The sequence below is a fragment of the Leuresthes tenuis genome, unplaced genomic scaffold (genome assembly GCF_036924035.1).
Source record: "Leuresthes tenuis unplaced genomic scaffold, fLeuTen1.0.hap1 SCAF_5, whole genome shotgun sequence".
Taxonomy (NCBI): Eukaryota; Metazoa; Chordata; class Actinopteri; order Atheriniformes; family Atherinopsidae; genus Leuresthes; species Leuresthes tenuis.
The window spans coordinates 1,724,216-1,743,919 of record NW_027325359.1 but is presented as its reverse complement, the minus strand read 5'-3'; the positions used below and the strand labels follow the sequence as shown (position 1 = coordinate 1,743,919).

General features: G+C 41.2%; 3 protein-coding genes across 3 annotated transcripts; 2 read left to right on the top strand and 1 right to left on the bottom strand.

Annotated features, from left to right (window-relative positions):
• Nucleotides 1-179: 179 nt before the first annotated feature.
• agk (acylglycerol kinase) lies at nt 180-4,443 on the top strand. The gene is made up of 14 exons (XM_072385408.1): nt 180-507; nt 595-634; nt 717-796; nt 889-964; nt 1,065-1,190; nt 1,302-1,396; nt 1,484-1,553; nt 1,795-1,874; nt 2,259-2,316; nt 3,081-3,228; nt 3,332-3,429; nt 3,569-3,639; nt 3,747-3,831; nt 3,973-4,443. The coding sequence occupies exons 1-14, from the start codon at nt 398-400 to the stop codon at nt 4,105-4,107; spliced, it is 1,272 nt and encodes a 423-aa protein (XP_072241509.1). The 5' UTR covers nt 180-397; the 3' UTR covers nt 4,108-4,443.
• A 1,657-nt stretch (nt 4,444-6,100) lies between these two features.
• On the bottom strand, nt 6,101-13,376 carry dennd11 (DENN domain containing 11). Its single transcript, XM_072385407.1, has 9 exons — nt 12,781-13,376; nt 12,219-12,318; nt 11,976-12,134; nt 10,107-10,260; nt 9,891-10,029; nt 9,643-9,774; nt 9,406-9,556; nt 8,855-8,923; nt 6,101-8,764 (listed from the first exon to the last, which is right to left on the bottom strand). The coding sequence occupies exons 1-9, from the start codon at nt 13,205-13,207 to the stop codon at nt 8,569-8,571; spliced, it is 1,527 nt and encodes a 508-aa protein (XP_072241508.1). The 5' UTR covers nt 13,208-13,376; the 3' UTR covers nt 6,101-8,568.
• Nucleotides 13,377-13,399: 23 nt separating this feature from the next.
• wee2 (WEE2 oocyte meiosis inhibiting kinase) lies at nt 13,400-19,073 on the top strand. Its single transcript, XM_072385406.1, has 11 exons — nt 13,400-15,188; nt 15,276-15,484; nt 15,749-15,806; nt 16,186-16,355; nt 16,451-16,572; nt 16,668-16,814; nt 16,910-17,002; nt 17,076-17,161; nt 17,250-17,420; nt 17,573-17,721; nt 18,691-19,073. The coding sequence occupies exons 1-11, from the start codon at nt 14,919-14,921 to the stop codon at nt 18,854-18,856; spliced, it is 1,641 nt and encodes a 546-aa protein (XP_072241507.1). The 5' UTR covers nt 13,400-14,918; the 3' UTR covers nt 18,857-19,073.
• Nucleotides 19,074-19,704: the final 631 nt, after the last annotated feature.

Genomic DNA, 19,704 nt, shown 5'->3' with positions numbered 1-19,704 from the left:
TTTCAGGCGAGGTCCTCAGACTGTAAAATAGCCCTTGCATGATGGGAACCTGGTGGGAATTGTAGTTTACAAGAAAAGTCTACGAGATTAGTTTAAGAGATAATTTAGATGATGATAAAATTTGATAAATTCTCTGTTGTTGTTGTTTTTGTTTGTTTGTTTGTTTTATTTGATAAATATTCATGTCGCTTTAAAATGTGTCAGTCCAACGGAGGCGGTACTAACATCTGTTCGGTCTTGTTTTGGTCCGGACTGATTTAATGTTACACCACAATACCCATGTAGCGTTGAATGTGTGACCGCTGTGGTATAAATCTCTCATTCATGATTTTAAATTGCCTGTATGGCTGTAAATGTGACACGGCACTAAAATAGAGGGGTTGGGGGTGTTATAGTCATGGCTCGGGTTGTGAAAGTGTTTCGGACTCTTCGGAATCACTGGAAGAAGTCCACATTTGCAGTGTGCGTCCTGTCCTACGGAGGATACTGGCTGTACGGTAAACACTGGTGGGTTTATCAGCTGTTAGAAATTACCACTGGATATAATGAATATCTGTTCGTTTGTCTCATATTTTTGTTCTTGTACTTCATTAGTGACAATATTCTGCGCAGGGAGGCTTGTCAGCTGGCCAGGGTAAGATTTTCCTCACACATTCTCAACCAAAGACGAACACGTTTTTAATAATATGTCGTTCTAATCATCATTACTCTGGTAGGAATTTGGGCGTCAACAGATTGCACCACAGGAGCTGCTGAAGAAAGCAACCGTGATATTGAACCCTGCAGCTTGCAGTGGGTAAGAAGAAGTCAAAGCTGTTACTGGAACCTACAAAATCCCGCTTTTCTCAAAAACTAATAAATCCACTTTTCTGTTTCACGTTTCCATAGGAAAGCTAACAACTTATTTGAAAAGAATGCTGCTCCTATTTTGCATCTGGCTGGTGTGGAGATTACAGTAGTCAAGGTAAGGTTAATTATCTTAATTTGATACTGATATGTGTTCGTTTTCTTAGTTCCTCTGAGGGTGTTCGTCATACTTGACACGTTCATGCATTCTTCCACAGACAGACTATGAAGGCCAGGCAAAAAAACTTATGGAGTTTATGGAACAAACGGACATGTTGATCGTGGCTGGAGGAGATGGCACGTTGCAGGAAGTCATCACAGGTTTACTTCGAAGGCCAGATCAAGTAGGTTCAATACAGGAGTGTTTTTAATCTGTCATTCATTGATTAACATTGCTGGTATTTAGTTTATCAGCAAGTGTAAGATGAGAGTACAAGTAAGTTTTCTGATAACAGGACACCTTCAGCAATACTCCGATTGGATTCATTCCGCTCGGTTCTCATAATTCCTTGAGTCCAAGTCTTCACCTCAACAGTGACAACAAGGTCAAGTAAGTTACCTGTGAATATCATACCTGAGCCTCACAGAGAATTCCATGATAAGCGGCACTGTTTAATACGGCAAATATATATTTCAGGGACATCACATCTGCCACACTGTCCATTCTGAAAGGAGAGACTGTCCCTCTGGATGTGCTACAAATCAAAGTGAGAAACTGGTTTGGTTTGCTCCACGTAGCCCGATAGACATAAAAAGCATGATTTATCCGTCATATTTACTGTTGGCTTCTTCTTTCACTGTTTGCTTTCACTAAATTTCCACTTACTACTTCTTACTCTACTCTCTTTGATGCTTATTGCTGCGCTTTTACATCGAACTGATCATTTGTGTTTTAAGTCTCAGAAATAAATTGAACCTGAAGTGTATCTGTTGGTTTGGTTCTTGTAGGGAGAAACGGAGCAGCCGGTCTTTGCTCTCATGGGACTGCGTTGGGGTGCTTTTAGAGATGTGGCAGCAACCATCAGCAAGTAAGATTACTCACACTGTAATGATAACTACAGGATTAGTAGTAAATAGGGCTGCACAAAATGTAGAACATTCATTGTAAGGACAATATTGCCAAGAAATGTTGACTCGAAATACAACAAGCACAGGCACTGTAATGAAGGCCGCATTCCCCTAAGAAGAAGTTCTGCTTTTGGTCACGTTATACAACTAACTAACATGTTGAGGTGCATAAGTGGAATGCAGCCCTTATTAATACAAGTGAGATTATCATCATATGCTGAAGTGTTTGTTTATATAAAAGTATGTCAAAATATTCAGCTATAATGTTACCTGTTGTATGTTTTTCAGATATTCTGCAGCTCTAATAGCAAATAATAAGAGTTAACCGTAAAATTTCCACACAGATATTGGTACCTTGGACCACTGAAGACGAATGCAGCCCATTGGTTTAGCACTCTGAGGGTAAGATTCCTTTAACATGACGGTGACATGACAACTTATCAAGCTATGAACTTTATATTGAAAGTTCTGATTTACAGATCTGATTTATTGTTTTTTTTGTGTCAACTCAGGCTTTCCTCTTCAGGCTCCGCCTACACGGGCATAAAATGGTTATTTTACAGTTTAATTTTACAGTTTCTTCTGATCACCTGACACTTAATGCATAGAAAAAGAGCAGGTTGTGTAAAGGGAGAGATTTGGAAAACATAAAGCTCATCCATCCATCCATCCATCCATCCTTTTTCTATACCCGCTTAATCCAATTTAGGGTCGCGGGGGGGCTGGAGCCTATCCCAGCAGTCATTGGGTGAGAGGCAGGTACACCCTGGACAGGTCGCCAGTCCATCACAGGGCCACACAGAGACAAACAAGACAAACAACCACACACACTCACTCCAAGGGACAATTTATAGTCGCCAGTTTACCTAAGATGCATGTTTTTGGGTGGTGGGAGGAAGCCGGAGTACACAGAGAGAACATGCTAACTCCATACAGAAAAGCCCCAGCCGGGAATCGAACCTGGAACCCTCCTGCTGTGAGGCGACAGTGCAAACCAACATAAAGATCATTACGCGAATAACAACACGGTTGTTGCAATCAAGACATGAGAGGAAGGCTGCCAGGAGATTGTTGTTTGTGAAAATTCAGCTTTCGGCCATAATCTTTAGGCTGTATATTATTGGATGCTAATGTACTTAAATGTACTTTTGTGCATATTTTTCTAGGAGTGGCCTCTGGTCCGGGACATCTCAGTATCATACTTGGCTCCCAGCCTTCGGCCACCTGACCTGCCTCCTCAGAAGCCCCCCAGGCCAAACCTGCTGTACCGCATCATCCGCAGGCTGAAGAACCACTGGAATCCACCAGTTGAAGGTGAGTGTGTGTAATTGTATTGGTGCTGGAAGTTTGGGAACGTAGAATAACAACACACACAGTATTGTTTTTAATCCTATTTTGGGTGCGTGTGTTTGCTCAGAGCCTCCAAAGGTGGAGGAGCCGGAGAAGTGGGAGGAGCAGCAGCTGACATCATTGGAGCTCTACATTCAAACGCACAACAAAAACCCAGTGGAGAGGGTCAGTTCAGGAGATCTTTTAACCTTATTTTAATATCGTAAAAGCCTGTCACTGTTCTAATAAATTCATGACGCTCTCACTTTGGGCTTCATGCAGCTTATTTTCTGATTTTTGCCCTCTTTTCGGTTAAATTTTTCAGCGCTTGAACGACTCGCTGATGATCTGTGCAGAGCCTGACGACTTCACTGTGAGCGAGTTCATCACTGTTGGGTTTGTATTTGCTGCTTTTATTAGACTTCTTTACAGAAATAGCACTTACAAAGAATTCTAAATTATTTCAAATTTACATTGATTATTACAAACGTTCTTCATCTTAGGAGTAAAAAAGAAGAGGACCCAACATTGTTCACTAAAAACTCCACAAAACTGGAAGCTAGTGCGTGTCAATTAAAGCTGCCAGAGGTAAGAAGTCCTTTAAATGATTTTTGCTTTAAATTCCCTGGATGGTGGCAGATCAAATCACACTCTTTTGTGGATTTTTTGTTGGTTATTCTGCTCTTTAAAGCTCAGTTTTTCAGGTTTTGTCTCGACTTTATCCTGCAGGGTGCCTCTGGCTTCTACAATATCGACAATGAGGAGTTTGAGGCCATGCCTGTAGAGATAAGGCTGTTGCCAAGGAAACTACGCTTCTTCATCAGTGCAGAGCGCAGAGAGCAGCTCCTCTCACAGCCACAGTGATGGATAAACAAAAAGCCAGAAAGAAGACAACAGGTCAAAAACTGATTTCAGAAGCCATCATGCCCAGAATTCATCTTGAGAGGATTTTTACTTCCCCAGAAGTCGGTCTGAGCCGTTTTTTTTTTTTTACTGTGTATACATTAAATATTAAGTTGGAGTTATTTTAATCAAGTGCAAAGGAAATTACATAATATTCTTGTATATTAGAGGACCAAGGATGCTTTTTCTAAGCATGTAACCCATTTGCAGGATGTCTTACAGACGGATGTTTAGTTTACTGAATGGTTTACTTATTGTCATCACATTTGAACTTGGTCAATAAAGGTAATGTCTGTCAGCTGAATGCAACCTTCATTGAACTAGTGGCGTTTCTAAAAGCCTTAAGCAGACGGCTAGTTTAGATGAGTAAAAGCTGAAGCCTTTTTTTAAACTTGTTAAAAATGATGAGAAGTTGTGCTCACTGACAGAAAGGTTGTTAAAAGAGACTGGAGTGTGGAAGGTTTAGGTGTTTGTTGATCAATTAAATTAAAATTTAAAGAAGAAGGATGCAATCTGAACGTGTTCCAGCAGCTTGGATCAGGATTTTTGGCTCACTGCTTGGCAAGGCTGAGTCTGATCTGACAGATGGTGGGGACAGCAAATCTGAAGGATTAAGCTGGTGGCAATGATGCAGGTCCCTGGTCATATTTGGCTGCTTAGGAAAGCATTAATAGATAAAGGTGCTGATTTCGTTTTATCATTGGGTGGAAAATGTATGCTGGAAATATCCTGAGAGTTAATTTCAGGGGTGGAATGTGAGTTTTCAGTTCTATTTATTCAACAGCTGAGTTTAGTTGTTACAGCGTATAATAAGACCTGCGTACAAATCGTCTATTTATTCTTTAGCTCCACTTGTGTTGTTCTCTGAACTGGAGGGTTTGGTAATGGGCGAACAGGTCACCAGCCCATCACAGTGATTGATAGAAAGACAACCATCAGGCCAGTTTTAATTGAAAATTTACCAGGGCATCCATGTGTTTGGACTTTGGGTGGAAGAGAAAACGTGATAAACTCCTCATCGAAACGCCAGCATTTGTCTTCTGGTATGACCAGAACTTGTTGTGGGGCAATATTGATAATATCTGCCTCTAAAACCCTCTTTGTTCACATAACCTGTGATTGTTCTGTGTTGAACTGTGAATTACTGATTTATTTCTATAAAGCAGGAGGACTCAGAGAAGTTCCCACAATGCAACTGGGAGGTATCTAACATCCCTACGTTCCTCCCTGAGTATTAACTTTCCTCAAACACTCTTGAATTTGGAACATCATACTTAAGCCCTGAAAATCATTAAGCTTTACAAAGGGTTCGGATTAAATCAAGCCACCGATTTAATCAATACAGCTGTTCACAGGCAGCGTCTAATTGGTCTTGATGAAGGATCTAAGCCTTCAAAGTCAGTCACCCTTTAAAAAACATACCAGCTTTATCAGTAAAATGCTCCTTACACATCAAGTGTCAGTCCTAACATAATAAGCAGAATGTGACTTTCAGGAGAGCATTTTTATCATACAGGAGGTGGTTTTACATATTTTTTTCAATATAAAAATGCTGGCCCTTACAATTTTGTTAGCAGTCATCTGGTAGGCCACATCGGCTTTGCCGGGATTTGAAGATCAAGAAAATCTCAACTCATTGCACGCTTTAACGCCCTTAACGTGCACCTCTGGTTACAAGATGAGTCAGCGACATTTTTTTAATTGTTTTTGTTAGATTTGCCTCTGAAAACATCTTTTAGGTTGAACTTTTCCATCATTTTTAGTCCAGATACTGACATTAACATGACCTAAAGTGCACGGCATGATTGGAAAAAAAAAATATATATATATATATAGAATTTGATTTCATGAATACTTAAAAGTGCCAGATGTGCATGACTGTTCTGCTGCATCCAGATGGTCCTGAAAGCTGTTGTGCAGTTTTAAAAAAAAGTGTTCAGGGAGCAGCAGGGGATTAGGTAACACTTAAACAGTATCAACATTTTATTGTTTTACAATGGCAGTACAGTGAAACTGACAGTTGCTCATGCTATTGGGTTGTGTACATAACTGACATCACTTACAGTGTTTCACATTAGTAGAGGTGAAGACTCGTCTGCTATTTTGTGGATATTCTGATTTACAATACAATCAAGAAGAAAACTGTAACACCACTTAGAAGAGTTGCGGCATGTGTGCAATACTTTAGCTGTCTTTGACATTCAGTAGAGTGACACGCTGTACAAACAATTAGTTTAGCGAATGCTGGTACACATTTGTGAAGGTTTCCACAAAGAAGGCATTTTATACAGTGGCGTGTGAACATTCACATTTAACGAACACCTGGAAAGCAAACGCTGTTAGAGGAAAGAGATTACATCTGTGGACCAGGTCCACACAGACATTAAGATCATACAGAAGTGTGAAGGACAACTTAATTAATCTTTTAGCAAATAAAGCTGATCTAAAAACAGAAATGATACATGTTTCTTTGTTGTAAGTTTGAGAAAGTCCCATTTTTTTTAAGGCCCCATTGTAAGAATAAAGCTTAACTGCCCTTTTCTTTCATACATATATATATATAACACTTAGTGCATTTTATTCATACATTTGTTTTTTTTCCTTTTCACAAACCAAGAAGGGTCACATCCAAGTACAGACCAAGCTATAAACAGCTTGATCTGTGCATATCGTACATCTGTACACATTGTATAACAGTCCCTAAATCAGTAGTTTCAACCTGGGGATTTGCCCCACATCACTGTTTTTGGAATACGACAATGTAAAAAAACATGGTTATGGATACTAAATATTGACCATTGAATTGAGAAAGCATGTTTAGAAAAATACTTTGAGCTTGTTTCGTAAGGAGTGGGGCATGTTAAAGCTGAGAAGCACTTCTTCAAATTTACTGAAGGCAAGGCAAAAAAAAGAAATCAGCCTCATGTGTTCCAGCATGGAATTATCAATGTGATTGGCAACATGATGGAGGAACTAAAAGCACTCTGCCAGCAGCATTCACCACACACTGTTGGCCCATTTCTAAAGCAGGATTTACTCAATGAGACTGTGATGAAAGGCCTGAGGGAAACCTTCAGCTGGAACAGATGGGCTCTTTTCACTGAATCTGCCCTTAGAGGAGGAGCTGGAGCTCCTGCTTCAGCTCTTCAGGACATCAACAGATCTCATAAAAAAAAAAAAAGGAATAAATCAAACAAAAAGCTCTTTCTCCACACAGACAAGCAGAGCGGATCTTTTTGTAGCCTACTTGTTGATCAGCTACAAACGGATCCATCGAGGACTCTTCATTAAAAAGGATTAGGCTCCGTAAACGCCAACAGCCGGTCTCCACACCGTAAATACCGCTTGGCTCACAGTAAATCATAAACACAGCATGTAAAAAGTTACAGTAAAGCATGACTGTGTGCATCAGAAAACAGTTCTGTGGCAGACAGGGTGCAGCATTCACGATTAGTGTTACAGAATCACATTCACTACTATACGTCCTCCACCAATAATAACAAAGGACATATAAAAATGCCCCCATGGCCCACATTATGAGAAACACAAAGAAACAAGATCAGATCCAGCTTATGTTGAAAGTGCATAAAGCTTTGTGTTTAAAACAGGCTTCCCCCTCTTGTTCAGTTTCATGTTAGTTAATATTATTAATAATAATAATATAAGAAAAACTCTTGCTTAACTTTATAAAAGAAACAGTAAGAACTGAACTGTGTGAGGCTGAACATACTCTTATAAGATAAAGATGATACCGTCAACACATCGCTAATATTGCTTCCTTTTTCCTTTTCTTTTCTTTTGTTAAAGGCAAATAAAGTGGTCAGAAAGCTTTCATTTTACCATGTCTTAGGAGTAGATTTACCAGAGCAAGGAAAAACATACAAGTACAGGGTTACGGCAGAAGTTTTGAGTGCGTCTGATTTTCCAGCAACAGGTCATTGGAGCGCATACATTTGTTTCCTGTGGTAGAGCCTTTCCAAACACAGCTATTCTTCTAACAACACTAAAGCTGCTTGAGTGTGAAAGTGTCAGTCAACCAATCAATCATCCTATGGCGAAGACTTTTTAGATTTTTATCTAGTGCTGCAGTCCTGACAACATTAGCCAGAGGTAAAGTCAAACACAATATTTCTGACAAAGACAGTACTCAGTGGGTGAAAATGTGAATGTCAGAGCTGTAAGAGCTGCTCCGCAGCACCGTCTGCTAACCGGTTGTTTATCAGCCACTGTGACCCAGTGCACTGTGGGGTGTCTCCAAAAGTAGAGGAGACACTCAAAGGGGGAAGGGACACCCAAGGGGGGGGCAGCAGACATCGATGAGGATCCATGATGGAGGCAGTGTCTTCAGTGTCTTTGTGTGTGGGCCTTGTAGGCACAAATAATCCTGTGGGTGGCTTCCACGTTTCCCCAGAGCACGAGAGCTCAGGGACAGCAAAGATTGTCAATGACGATCGTGACATCGATGCCATACACCTCCAGCAGGTCGACAAGGAAGGAGCGGTCAGCCTGGGGATCCAGCCCCATGGCCCTCACATGCTCAGCGGTGAGGATGGGATCGGTGCTACCTGCCACCTCCGACAGGGTCTGAAAGATGCGATTATTAAGCTCCATGAAGAACCTGGGACAACGTTAAAGACAAGAGCAGCAGGATGCATTAAAATAACTGCTGAAATCATCGTGAAGAATTTCCAGTTAGTCAAGGACTCACAGAATGAAAAGATCCTCTTCATTTGATGTGCAGTCTTCATCCACCTCCTGAGAGTACAGAAGCATTTGCCTGGGACAAAAAAAGTCCTTTTCTATCATTATTTAGCCAAGTTATTGTGACTGCATATTTCAGCAAATTTCAAAACACACTTGCATTTTTTTTAATTGTTAGAATCATAACCTCAGGTCATTTCAGCTCAGTACACAAAAAAAATCATTTAATTCCTTTCATTTCTGATTCATAAGTCGATGCAATCGCTAAGGCATCACAATACTTAAATCAGGCTCTATTTATTTTACAGTGAAGAGGACTCGTTTATCTTTTCTCATGTTTATATATATATATACTGTATATATGTAACATTATTGAATTTAACAGTATCTTTACAGGGCCGTCAGATGACTTTTGCCTCTATATAAATAAAACTTAACTGAACTGAAACTGGATACACTCGTGGGGAATTTAAATGATATTTTCTGCTGTTTATTCACTTAATGCACAAATTGACTATGTGGTGCTGAGAATGGGATTCGGACTGAGTGTTAATGTACCTCTGTTCACTCAGTTTTCTGTACTTCTCCTTATCCGCTGCATTGAGTCTGAGCAAAGGCTGCAAATGGCTTCTGTGAGTCTTCACGTTCTGATTATCGATGTAGACGTCATACAGCTTCTTCTTTTCCTCAAAAATCTTCTCTGTGGTACCTTGAAACACATGAGCACATTTTCATATATACTTATATAATTTCTATTGGGAAATAAAAGTAAATGAACCTTTCATGGTCACTCACAGGCAACGTATGACAGCTCTGTTTCCAGGGCACTGATGTCCGCTATGTTGACGTAGAAGAAAGGCCGTAGTTCAGGCACAGAAACCCCAATACCAGGTATAGAAACATTAGCCAGGCAGCAACAGCAGTACACTGAGGGAACAGAGGAAAATATTGAACAAGACGTCTCCATGGAGTCGACTGCTACGTCCTGCACACTAATATCGAAGAAAAGGGTGGAAGCAAGTGTACAAGCTGAAGCTGCTCACCCCTGTAGCAGACCACACCAACAGGCGGGGGGGAGAAGATGAGGAGACGTTTCCGGAGCAACGCAAACTTCCACAGCACCATAATCTGCTCCCCGAAGAACTGGATGAACTGAGACATGCAGCCGGCCGGGTGTGTGATCTGCAGGGATGAAGCGGTGACCAATGAGGCCTTTTTATGGTCTTCAGTGGTATGAATGGGTTCTGGTGCCTTCTCACCTTCATTTCTGGGTGCATGCAGCGGTTTATATTGGTGACACTCCAAGTCGGACAAGCGGTGACCAGGCCGTTTCCCGTTGGGGGGAGAACAGCCTTCTTATCCTCGTAAAAAGCTTCCAGTGGAGAATACTGGCCTGGACACTGCAGCTGGTGTCTACAAGAAGGAAATAAACAACCGAGTCACTCAAGTCTTGTACCTTTGCATTACTGAATAGATCAATCTTGCTTTTATAAAATAAGTCTTATTCAGTTTTGAGCTTATTACATATTAAACATCTCTCTACAATCCACATCCTGCTAAATGTTTGTTCAAAGCTAAACTGCTGTAGCTTGCATTTTAAATTATTATCTGAAACACTCTGTATTATACAAACAACAGACCCTTGAGCACAGATGTAAGAAAAGCCCTTCAGAGACACTCAGACCAAAGAAAAGCCTTTCAACTAGAAATCATGCAGGTGTCACTTGTACTGTGTATCTATGCATTTGGCAGATATTTTGCATATGTTAATGGTAGTTTGTTCCATTCTGCACATTTCACATCCAATCATGGTTGTTTTGCATCTCTGCTCACTTTCATTTTTGTAATTTTCCTTCCTTTTTTGACTCAGTGCGTGTATTTGAGGCCATTTATTTTCATTTAGCTCAGTTTGACTCACATATTGGCCCCTTAACATCTATCTACATCCCTTTGGCACCTTTTGTGACCACTATTGCATGTCTGTCTCTTTGTGGTTACGTTGTATGTTTTTATGGTTGTTTCTGTTTTTTCTTTTTTATTTTGTAGCCCAATTTTAGTAGTTTTGAGTCTGCTTGTGCCATTTTGTGGCTCACATGTGTCTCTCTGAATCTCTTTATGCAAGTTATTTGTCTCATTTAAGTAAATTTGTTTTTTTTTCTAGCCATTTCATGTATTTTTCTGATTATTTTGCATTTCAAGTTCTGGTTTTGTCACACATTTTTGGCAATTTTTCATGTTCTTGTGGCCATTCTGCATCTCCTTCAGGCCATCACATGTAAAAGTATGATAATTCCGTATCTATTTGTAGGTTTTTTTATCTACTTTTCTTCGGCTAATTTGTCTCTCATCATTTCTTCATTTCCATCTTTTTTGCATCTTGATTTGGTTGTTTTAAGTCTCTTTCTGGTAAATACAGTATCTTTGTGGCCTCTGTAAGCCTTTGCTCCGTAAGCCTGTTCATTTGTCTGGCAGTGGGCCTGCGTGGAGTTTTCACTGTTTATTCAGCATCATCAATCATTATTCAGTTAATTTCAGATTGTTCTTGGCTAGTAACTCTCATTTGTCCTTAAAGTGCATCCTGGAGTTTGAGGTCTATTGTATCACATAAATAATAATTTTCTTAGTTAGTTTGACTAACTCAATCATTCAACACTGACACAAGTGATTCCTTCCACTATTTAGGTGCCTGTTTGCCACTGACGGAACAGCTCATAAACTGTAAACTAGTCTATTAAGATTAAGGCATTCTTTGCTTGTTTTGTAACTTGAAACTAGAGCTTTATCATATCTACATCTAGTGACTGAGAGTTAGGGTTGAAATGAGCAGCGGTACAAGTCTACAGAAGAGAGACTCGAGATTTCTTCAAGCTCTTTGTTTGGACACCATAAAAAATCTGCATGTCAGTGGGTTCTTGTGACAAAAACTGCAACTAACTGGGACTCCGAGTTCATGTTTAATTGATGAGAACAATTTAGACAAAGAAGCAAGGATAGGGAGCAGGCATGTAACAAAGAAACGTGCGAAGAGAGGTGGGTGAGAAATAAACAACAAATTCAAACAGGCTGGTGTAAAAACGGAAACCTTGAGGCTCAAAATAAAAAGCAACAACACACACAGCTTGTCTTACCTGACTTGATTCTCCAGAAAATGCATGTAACGGTAAAGCAGAGTGTAGGAAGGAGACAGAATTCCCACAGACTTCATCCTCGCTCCTCGCTCCAGCTCACTCTCCACAGGCATGTTTGCGAAACAGGCCAGGCCGAAGTAACTGCCTTTACGGAAATATCTATCCAGAGGCCAAGAGTAAAACAGCACGAATAAATACAGAGACACTGGATTTCTGCCGGGGACAGGGAGTACAGTTACGTACATGAAGTCATTTGTGATCCGATGGGAACCGCTGGCCATTGACTTGAATTCAACTCCGTCGAGGTTGATGTCATGAGGCAGGCACCACTCTACCATGTTCCCTACAATTCAGACAAACACACATAATATAAACCACTTCCCCCATACTTACACTACTTTCATCCTGCCTACTTCCTCAAATTCTGGATACCAGACATGTAGCAGCAAGAGGTCAGGGACTACATGAAAGGACTGACTCAGCTTTATATCTGGTTTGTTTTAAAACTACAGACGTTTCAGCTGAATTTTATATAGCCTTTAATAGGATTAATTCACCTTTAGGCAACCAGGGTTTAGTTAGGAAAATCTTGGATAGTTTGGATGTTTTTTTTTTCTTTCTTTTGGCAAACAGGCAGATTATCATTCCACTACGATTTTAACATTGGAAATCTATGATAAGACTGCTCAATATAATGGATTAAATCGCATAGAAGTCAGAAGACATCACATGTTAATCATTACCAGTCCGTGCAGAGGAATGTGTACATGAGAAAAAAGGAAGATAAGATAATCGCTGCAGTCACCTGATCTTGTATCAAAAGTAACCACAAACACAGCCACGATCTGATCTTTTTCTTCCCACTGATCCCTTCCTGTGATGCTGGGGAAGGGAACGATACGATCTGAACCGAGAGGCTCCGGGCGATCACACCCGTGCCCGGAGAACTCCGTTCGCGGACGGCTCGGGCTTCTGTCCCCGCCTGCAACTACAGCTGTTACGCTCCGTGTCGGACTGCAGGTGATAGCGGTAGTGATGGTGGTGGCGGCGGTGCTGCTGCTCCACCCAGCACCAGCCGCAGTGTCTGTCGGTGGACGCTTCCCCGCTGACTGCGAACTTTTCTCCCCCACGGTGCCTTCATCTCGAGGCGGTGGCTGGGCCGCTTGGTTCGGATCGGGCGGTGGGATCTCCTCCCAGTCCAAAAGCGGAGCTCGATCCGATTGCTCCACCATCGTGCTGCAGCCTCCGACGACACAGAGGCGGAGAGAAATGACACAAAGCTCTGGTGTGCGATTGTTTTGAGCGAGCTAAACACGCTGCTGGAGCCGGATCATGATTTCCTGCTGCTGGTGGGGTTGTTTTCTACGTATTTGTAAGCGTGTCACATCCACTGACGGACTCCTTTCCCTCCTCCTGTCTCACTGTTGTGATGACGTAGATGACTTCCGCCCACGTGTCTATATTACTATTTTATACAGTGACCTAATTTTGTTTGGGGCAGTTTATTTTGCATTTTAACACATATAACGGATTTCACACTCCATGTTTGTCTCAAATGTGTCTCTAATATAGTGGTTTGGATTGCTTCAATGTTCTTCAAAACCACTTTAAATGTGAATTTGCACCTTTTTTTGTCCGAATCCATCACTTTTCATACATATTTTATTGTTCGTGTCTTTCTGCTGAATCCCGGTGCAAGATCGTTTATCCAATCGGAAACGACTTTACGGAGCAAGTCGACCAATCAGAGGCCGAGACTTCCTGACCCGGTGGTGTAATTTATTTAAACAGGAAGTCTTTTACATATATGGCGCGAAATTCAAACGCGTTGTTGGTGGTGATGCGGAAGGGAACCTGTTCGTGAGTAAACGTCTAAATTAAATTTCCAGTATACTGTAAACGTTTTGTGCCATCTCTCATTTATTTATATTTTCTTCAAATGAGCCACACTTTTTTGTTGTCTTGGGTAATATTTGTCCAGGCTTTCTGAAGGTCATTCAATTTATTTTCTTGTGACATGGCTGCTTTTACTCTTATTTTCAGCCCAATCCTTTTTCACCATTTTCAGTGGATTGCGTTTCTTTCGTATAAGGCATCTAACGTAAGGGATAACCCCCAGTCTTGTGTCCACAGAGACAACATTGCATATAACCTTTTTCAAAATAGTTTTTCAGACACTTTGCTATGAGCAGCTGTTTTTGCAGACAGATTATTCCCATTTATTTAGTTGTATCTGTGAAAAAAAATGCCAAAGATAACAGTCTGACACCCATGAACTTGTATTTTTGCACCAACACGATCCCTTCACCTGATCCATCTACTGGTGGCTGAAGCCTCATCAGAAACGAATAGAAATGAATTGGATGAATCCAGTCAACATCCAAAGAGGAGCTTTAAAATGTCCTTCAAGAAACCCAGAGAACTATTCCTGAAGACTACTTAATGCAATTACAAAAAAAAGCTTGTTTGAAAAGGTTCAAATGTTGGTTATATGAAATATTGGCTTTAAAGCTCATTCACTCTTTGTGTACTGGACAGTGTACATTAATTAATGAGTGTTGGCTCAAGACTTCAGAATAGTATTGCATGTAAAGCAAATTCAGCACCATAACTGGGCTGGTTTGTTACTTTTTTTCATCAGCACTGCTGCTAAAATAGTGTACTTAAATATAAAAACACAAATTAGTCAAAATATATTGACTAATAGCTGGTTTCACATTCTGTTTTTTTGGAGGCATACGGGGAGAAAAAGTTTCTGTTTCTCAAAGTGTACACATGTAGACCCACTAGCTGAGATGCTGGGAGACCTGTTGCATGCATAATCTTCCCAAATAGCTTTCAATATGGCATCAATGCTCACATGAAAACACTTCAGGGTTTGTGCTGTCAGGTTTAGGATCTAGCATTATAAAGGAAACCTCTCCCAAAACTCAGGCCCCAGGCATGGCAACGTTATATGATGGGATCAACCAGCAGCTGGACTTTTCTAGCTGTGGAGAGGAGGGAGGCAGCAGTGACAACACTTCGGATGATAGCATCACTCGACTCCCCAGCCCCAGGTTCCGCAGTCCCAGCTTGGCTTGCAGAACACCCAGAGTGCAACGCCAGCACGGCAGATGCAACCCCTCACCTTCCCCTTTACAGTGCACTAGCCCCATACCTTATGCTTCCTGGAGGAAGCTGAGGCTGTGTGACTCTCCCAGCACACCGAAGGTGGAGCATGACTAGGATTGAATGTCTTCTGTGAGCCCCTTTGTGGCTGTGTTGGATGAATTTTGTCTTTTCTTCTTCCACCCATAGAGTTTGTTGTCGAAGTCGTCCCACCCTCCCTCTGGCATTAAGATAAGTCGCCATCAGAGGAGCCTGCGTTTTGCCTCTGTTGCTAAGAACCTTATTCAGGTACCTTCTGTAAATGTGAATCCTTTTACCCCGGAAACAGTGCGCAGGAACAGCGAGCAGCATTGGCAGGACAGCTGTAGGAGTGATGATGATGAGGATTATGGGCACAGGTAACTACACTTTAGTTTTTCCATAAATTTTAAGTGTTATTATTCAAAGGTGAGGCACTGATGTTTATAAAATGTGTAATTTAGTGCATCTCATATTACAGAGAAATGATTCTATCTTGGTTGTATTATGGGGTTGATTTGAAATGCAATAAGAGTATTTCTGCAGTATTCCCTTGAATGTACCCTTGCATATAGGTGTGACTTTTGCAGATCTTTTCAGAGCAGGAAAAAGGTCTAAATACATATAAATAATATCTCTTTCAGGTTGAAACACAGCCTCACATCATCTGAAGAGGATGATGAAGCCTTTCTCCCACCGAAGGTGCTACAATTTTTTACCAATGCCCACAGTGAATATAATCCTCCCTCACAGATGCTGCTGATATAATTTCATCATCAGGCCTTGTCATCTTCAGCTGCCTACTCACTTCTTGTTTTGTCCAAAATGACATGCTGACAACTCTGCTTCCGGGATTTCTCAAAGGAATCTCCAGCTAAAAAACCCCACAGTTGTCAGAATCTTCACAGAACGCTTTCCTTGAGGAAGTATTACCATATCTGGTGATGAATCAAAGGGGAAAAAAACAAAACTTGGTTGTCGTCACTGCAGTCAAACTCTAGACCGAGCTGTGTGTCGTCAGCTCCTTCTTTGGGAATATTTTTGGTTTTACCATTATGCCCTCCGTCTGTTTATCTGGCAGAGACGAGCTGTCCAATCCTTGATGCTGTCACGCTATGAGAGTGAGTTCCTGGAGCTTGAATGCATTGGTGTGGGCGAGTTTGGGGCAGTTTATAAGTGTGTGAAGAGGCTGGACGGCTGCCTGTATGCCATAAAATGCTCCCGGCGACCCTTGGCAGGCTCTGCCAATGAGTGAGTCAGCATTACATAGCTGTCTGCCAAAGACGGAACAGTCCACTTTATTTAGCTTTATAAAATGTATTGGTGACGTTGCTTTGTTCCCGCAGGCATCTGGCCCTCAAGGAAGTGTATGCACATGCTGTTCTTGGGCACCACCCACACGTTGTTCGTTATTATTCGGCATGGGCAGAGGATGATCACATGATTATTCAGAATGAATACTGTGACGGTGGGTTTCATGATCTAGAGACGCAGCAATTCTTGACTAAGCAATTCTAGATTTTGGGATGTAAGACAGTGAAGTATGTCGCTTTATTTGTCAAGGTGGGAGTCTCGGTGATGTCATCGTGAAGATGGAAGCACAGGGTGGACAGCTTAAAGAGGCTGAACTGAAAGATCTGCTTTTACAAGTGTCAATGGGTCTAAAATACATCCACAGCTCAGGCCTGGTCCACCTGGATATCAAACCAAGTATGTCTCTGTGACCACTTCTTGTTTTGAAAATGCATTCATTGAATTATTAACGTTTAAGAAACTTTTAAAACTGTTGCTCCTACGCTTTCTAGGCAATATCTTCATCTGCCAGAATACCAGCACAGGTGCAGCAAGTGAGGAGGAAGATGATGATGGCCCTTCAGCCAGGGTCATCTACAAAATTGGTATTGACTATGATTTTGGACAAATCGCTGCCTTTTTTTGTTTGTGTCATGAAAAATTGTCTTTTTTCTGCAGGGGATTTAGGTCATGTGACTTCAACCAGTAGTCCTCAAGTCGAGGAAGGGGACAGCCGCTTTCTGGCTAGTGAGGTTCTGCATGAGGTAAAAATGTTGCCAACACCTTGCTGCTTTTCTTTTTTGTTTGTTTCTAGAAGTCATTTCACATTTCAGAAGTCTCTCTGCTCTCCAGGATTACAGCCACCTCCCCAAGGCTGACATATTTGCTCTTGGCCTTACTGTGCTGCTGGCAGCTGGTGCCCCTCCTCTGCCACAAAATGGAGATCAGTGGCACAGTCTTAGAGAGGGGCAACTCCCAGAGCTGCCACAGGAGCTCTCGCCCCCCTTCAGAGGCTTACTTCAGGTACTCCTCTTTCTGCGCTGATGTGTTCAGTTTAGATATAGAATTAATCATAATTAAGGAAATTGGAGTTTGAGCTGCCGTCTTTTCTAAATGTCACTTTTTATGTTTTGTTACTTTGGCATAACTTGTCAAGATTTCTCTTTTTCCTTCAGTCATTGTTGGATCCAGAACCGACGAGGCGGCCATCTGCCAGGGAGCTTTGCAAACACCCACTTTTGAGGGAAAAGAGGACTGAGAGGCTGGCTGCTCAGCTACGTAGGGAGCTCAACGTAGAGAAGTTCAGGACAGCTATGCTTGAAAAGTAAGAGTGTGTGTTAAAGGTTCGTCATGATGGCAGTGACTCCTTAAACCAGCTTTTAAGCATTTTCCATAGTTTGTTTATGCAGGACGAGACGTGTTCTTGTTTTTTTTTAAATACCCTTAGCATGAGTTTTACTATTATTCTGAAATACTTATATTATGAAGTACCTCCACCTCTCAGACATGAGTTATTGAAACTAAAAAAAAATCACATGAAGGGAAATTTCTCGGCTCTTCTCATTTTTCTATTTTGGGCCGGATGGTATCTGTCATTGTACTGTTTGTTCCACATAAATCAGTGTAAACACGCCAATTTAGAGGAGAGATGATGCCTGACGGGGGTTGTGACTCGCAGGGATATCCTCTGGAGGTTCTTTTCTGCACATGTTGCATTTTAAAAGACCCATGTCACAAGTTGTGAATTGATTTGAAAGGGGAAATGAATAGTTTAGATCTTACATTCTATGCAAACATAACAGTTTGCAGGATGATCTCGCCAGAGTTCGCAGACCTTGTCCCACTGTGTACATTGTACAGCTGCATGTGAATTTGCCACAACAAGCATGTTCTTCTGTTAGACTCCACAAAGAGAAATAATAGTCCATATCCTTTTTTTTTCTCTAGACAGATCTGTATCCCATTTGAATGGCTTACTTTAAAACAAGATCTGTTCCACGGGCAAGGAAGTTTAATTTTGTAAAAGTTGCATTGTGTTGACCTCACCTCCTCTGCTGGTCAAGGGGACAAAGACAAGTTGAGAGGAATCTAGGATGTGCAAAATGACAAGAGACTGTTTGGCTGACTTTGGATGCTCTGTAATGCATGAATAGGGCCAGCAGGTGGCGCAGTTTTATATATTACTGAAAACAAACCAACGTCATGACCTCTGGTACATCAGACTTATGAAATCTTGTAATCTATAAATGACATTGATGCCAGTTAAAAGGTATTCCTATTTTCTTCTTCACAGAGAACTCCTCGAGGCCCGACAGGCAGCTTTGTCACCAAAGCAGAACCTCTCTGCAAGACTGAGACCTACTGCTCAGATGGGGTCTCTACCCAAAACAGGGAGGAGGCTTGTTGGTAGGAAGACTGGACGATCCATGAGCTTTGGCTGCCCGGGTTACGGTGTCTAATGGGGGATTTCCTGTGACATGAGCAACTAGCTCTGGAACAGGTCTGTGTTTAAAAGCGCACCATGAGGCTGTATGACACGAGGACTGAAAAATGTTGCCTTCTGAGTGTAACTGGTGTAAATGAAAGACTTAGGATCTTTGGACGGAGCTGATTTTAATGGAGCAATCTAACTCAGGCAAACATTTCAAGTGATCTTGAAACTGCATTAGTCCAATATGTTGTTTTTGTTTTTATTTTTTTTAAACTGTAAATAAATGTTTTTATCACACGTGTGTGTGTACTTATCTTCTTTGGAAGTTGTGGGCTTGTATTTTTTCCAGTTGGTTGATTTTAAAAAGAAAGTCCAGGGACTTTCCACAAAGAGTGTTGCTCTTATCTCGCTCTGCAGTAAACTGAATGCATTTTGAAGGAACTATTGCTATTTTTCCTTGCAGGTCACATGCTATATTGCAATTCTTATCAACAGGGTGCTTGTTTGCCCAGGAAATAGTTTGAAAAGTTTCACAGCAGAGCACACAGTCCAAAAGTGATAAGCTAAAACTGCCAAAACTATAATGTGATAAATCAAACATGCTCTGTCATGTGCATTTAATTTCTACACGTGTATACTAGATGTAGTTGCTTTGTAGATAAAGATACTCGATGGATAATGTAACCACACTTAAAGATCACATTGGTAGTTTCCAGCCTTTGCAGTTATTCCTATTATTTTGGAAAGACTGCTGTGTTGTCACACTTTTCAGAAGTCATGTGTTAACTGCTTCACTGCTAAAACTAAAAATAGTGCATTTTCGTTTTAATTCACACTCCCATTTATCATACAACAACTCTCATTTAACTAGTTAAT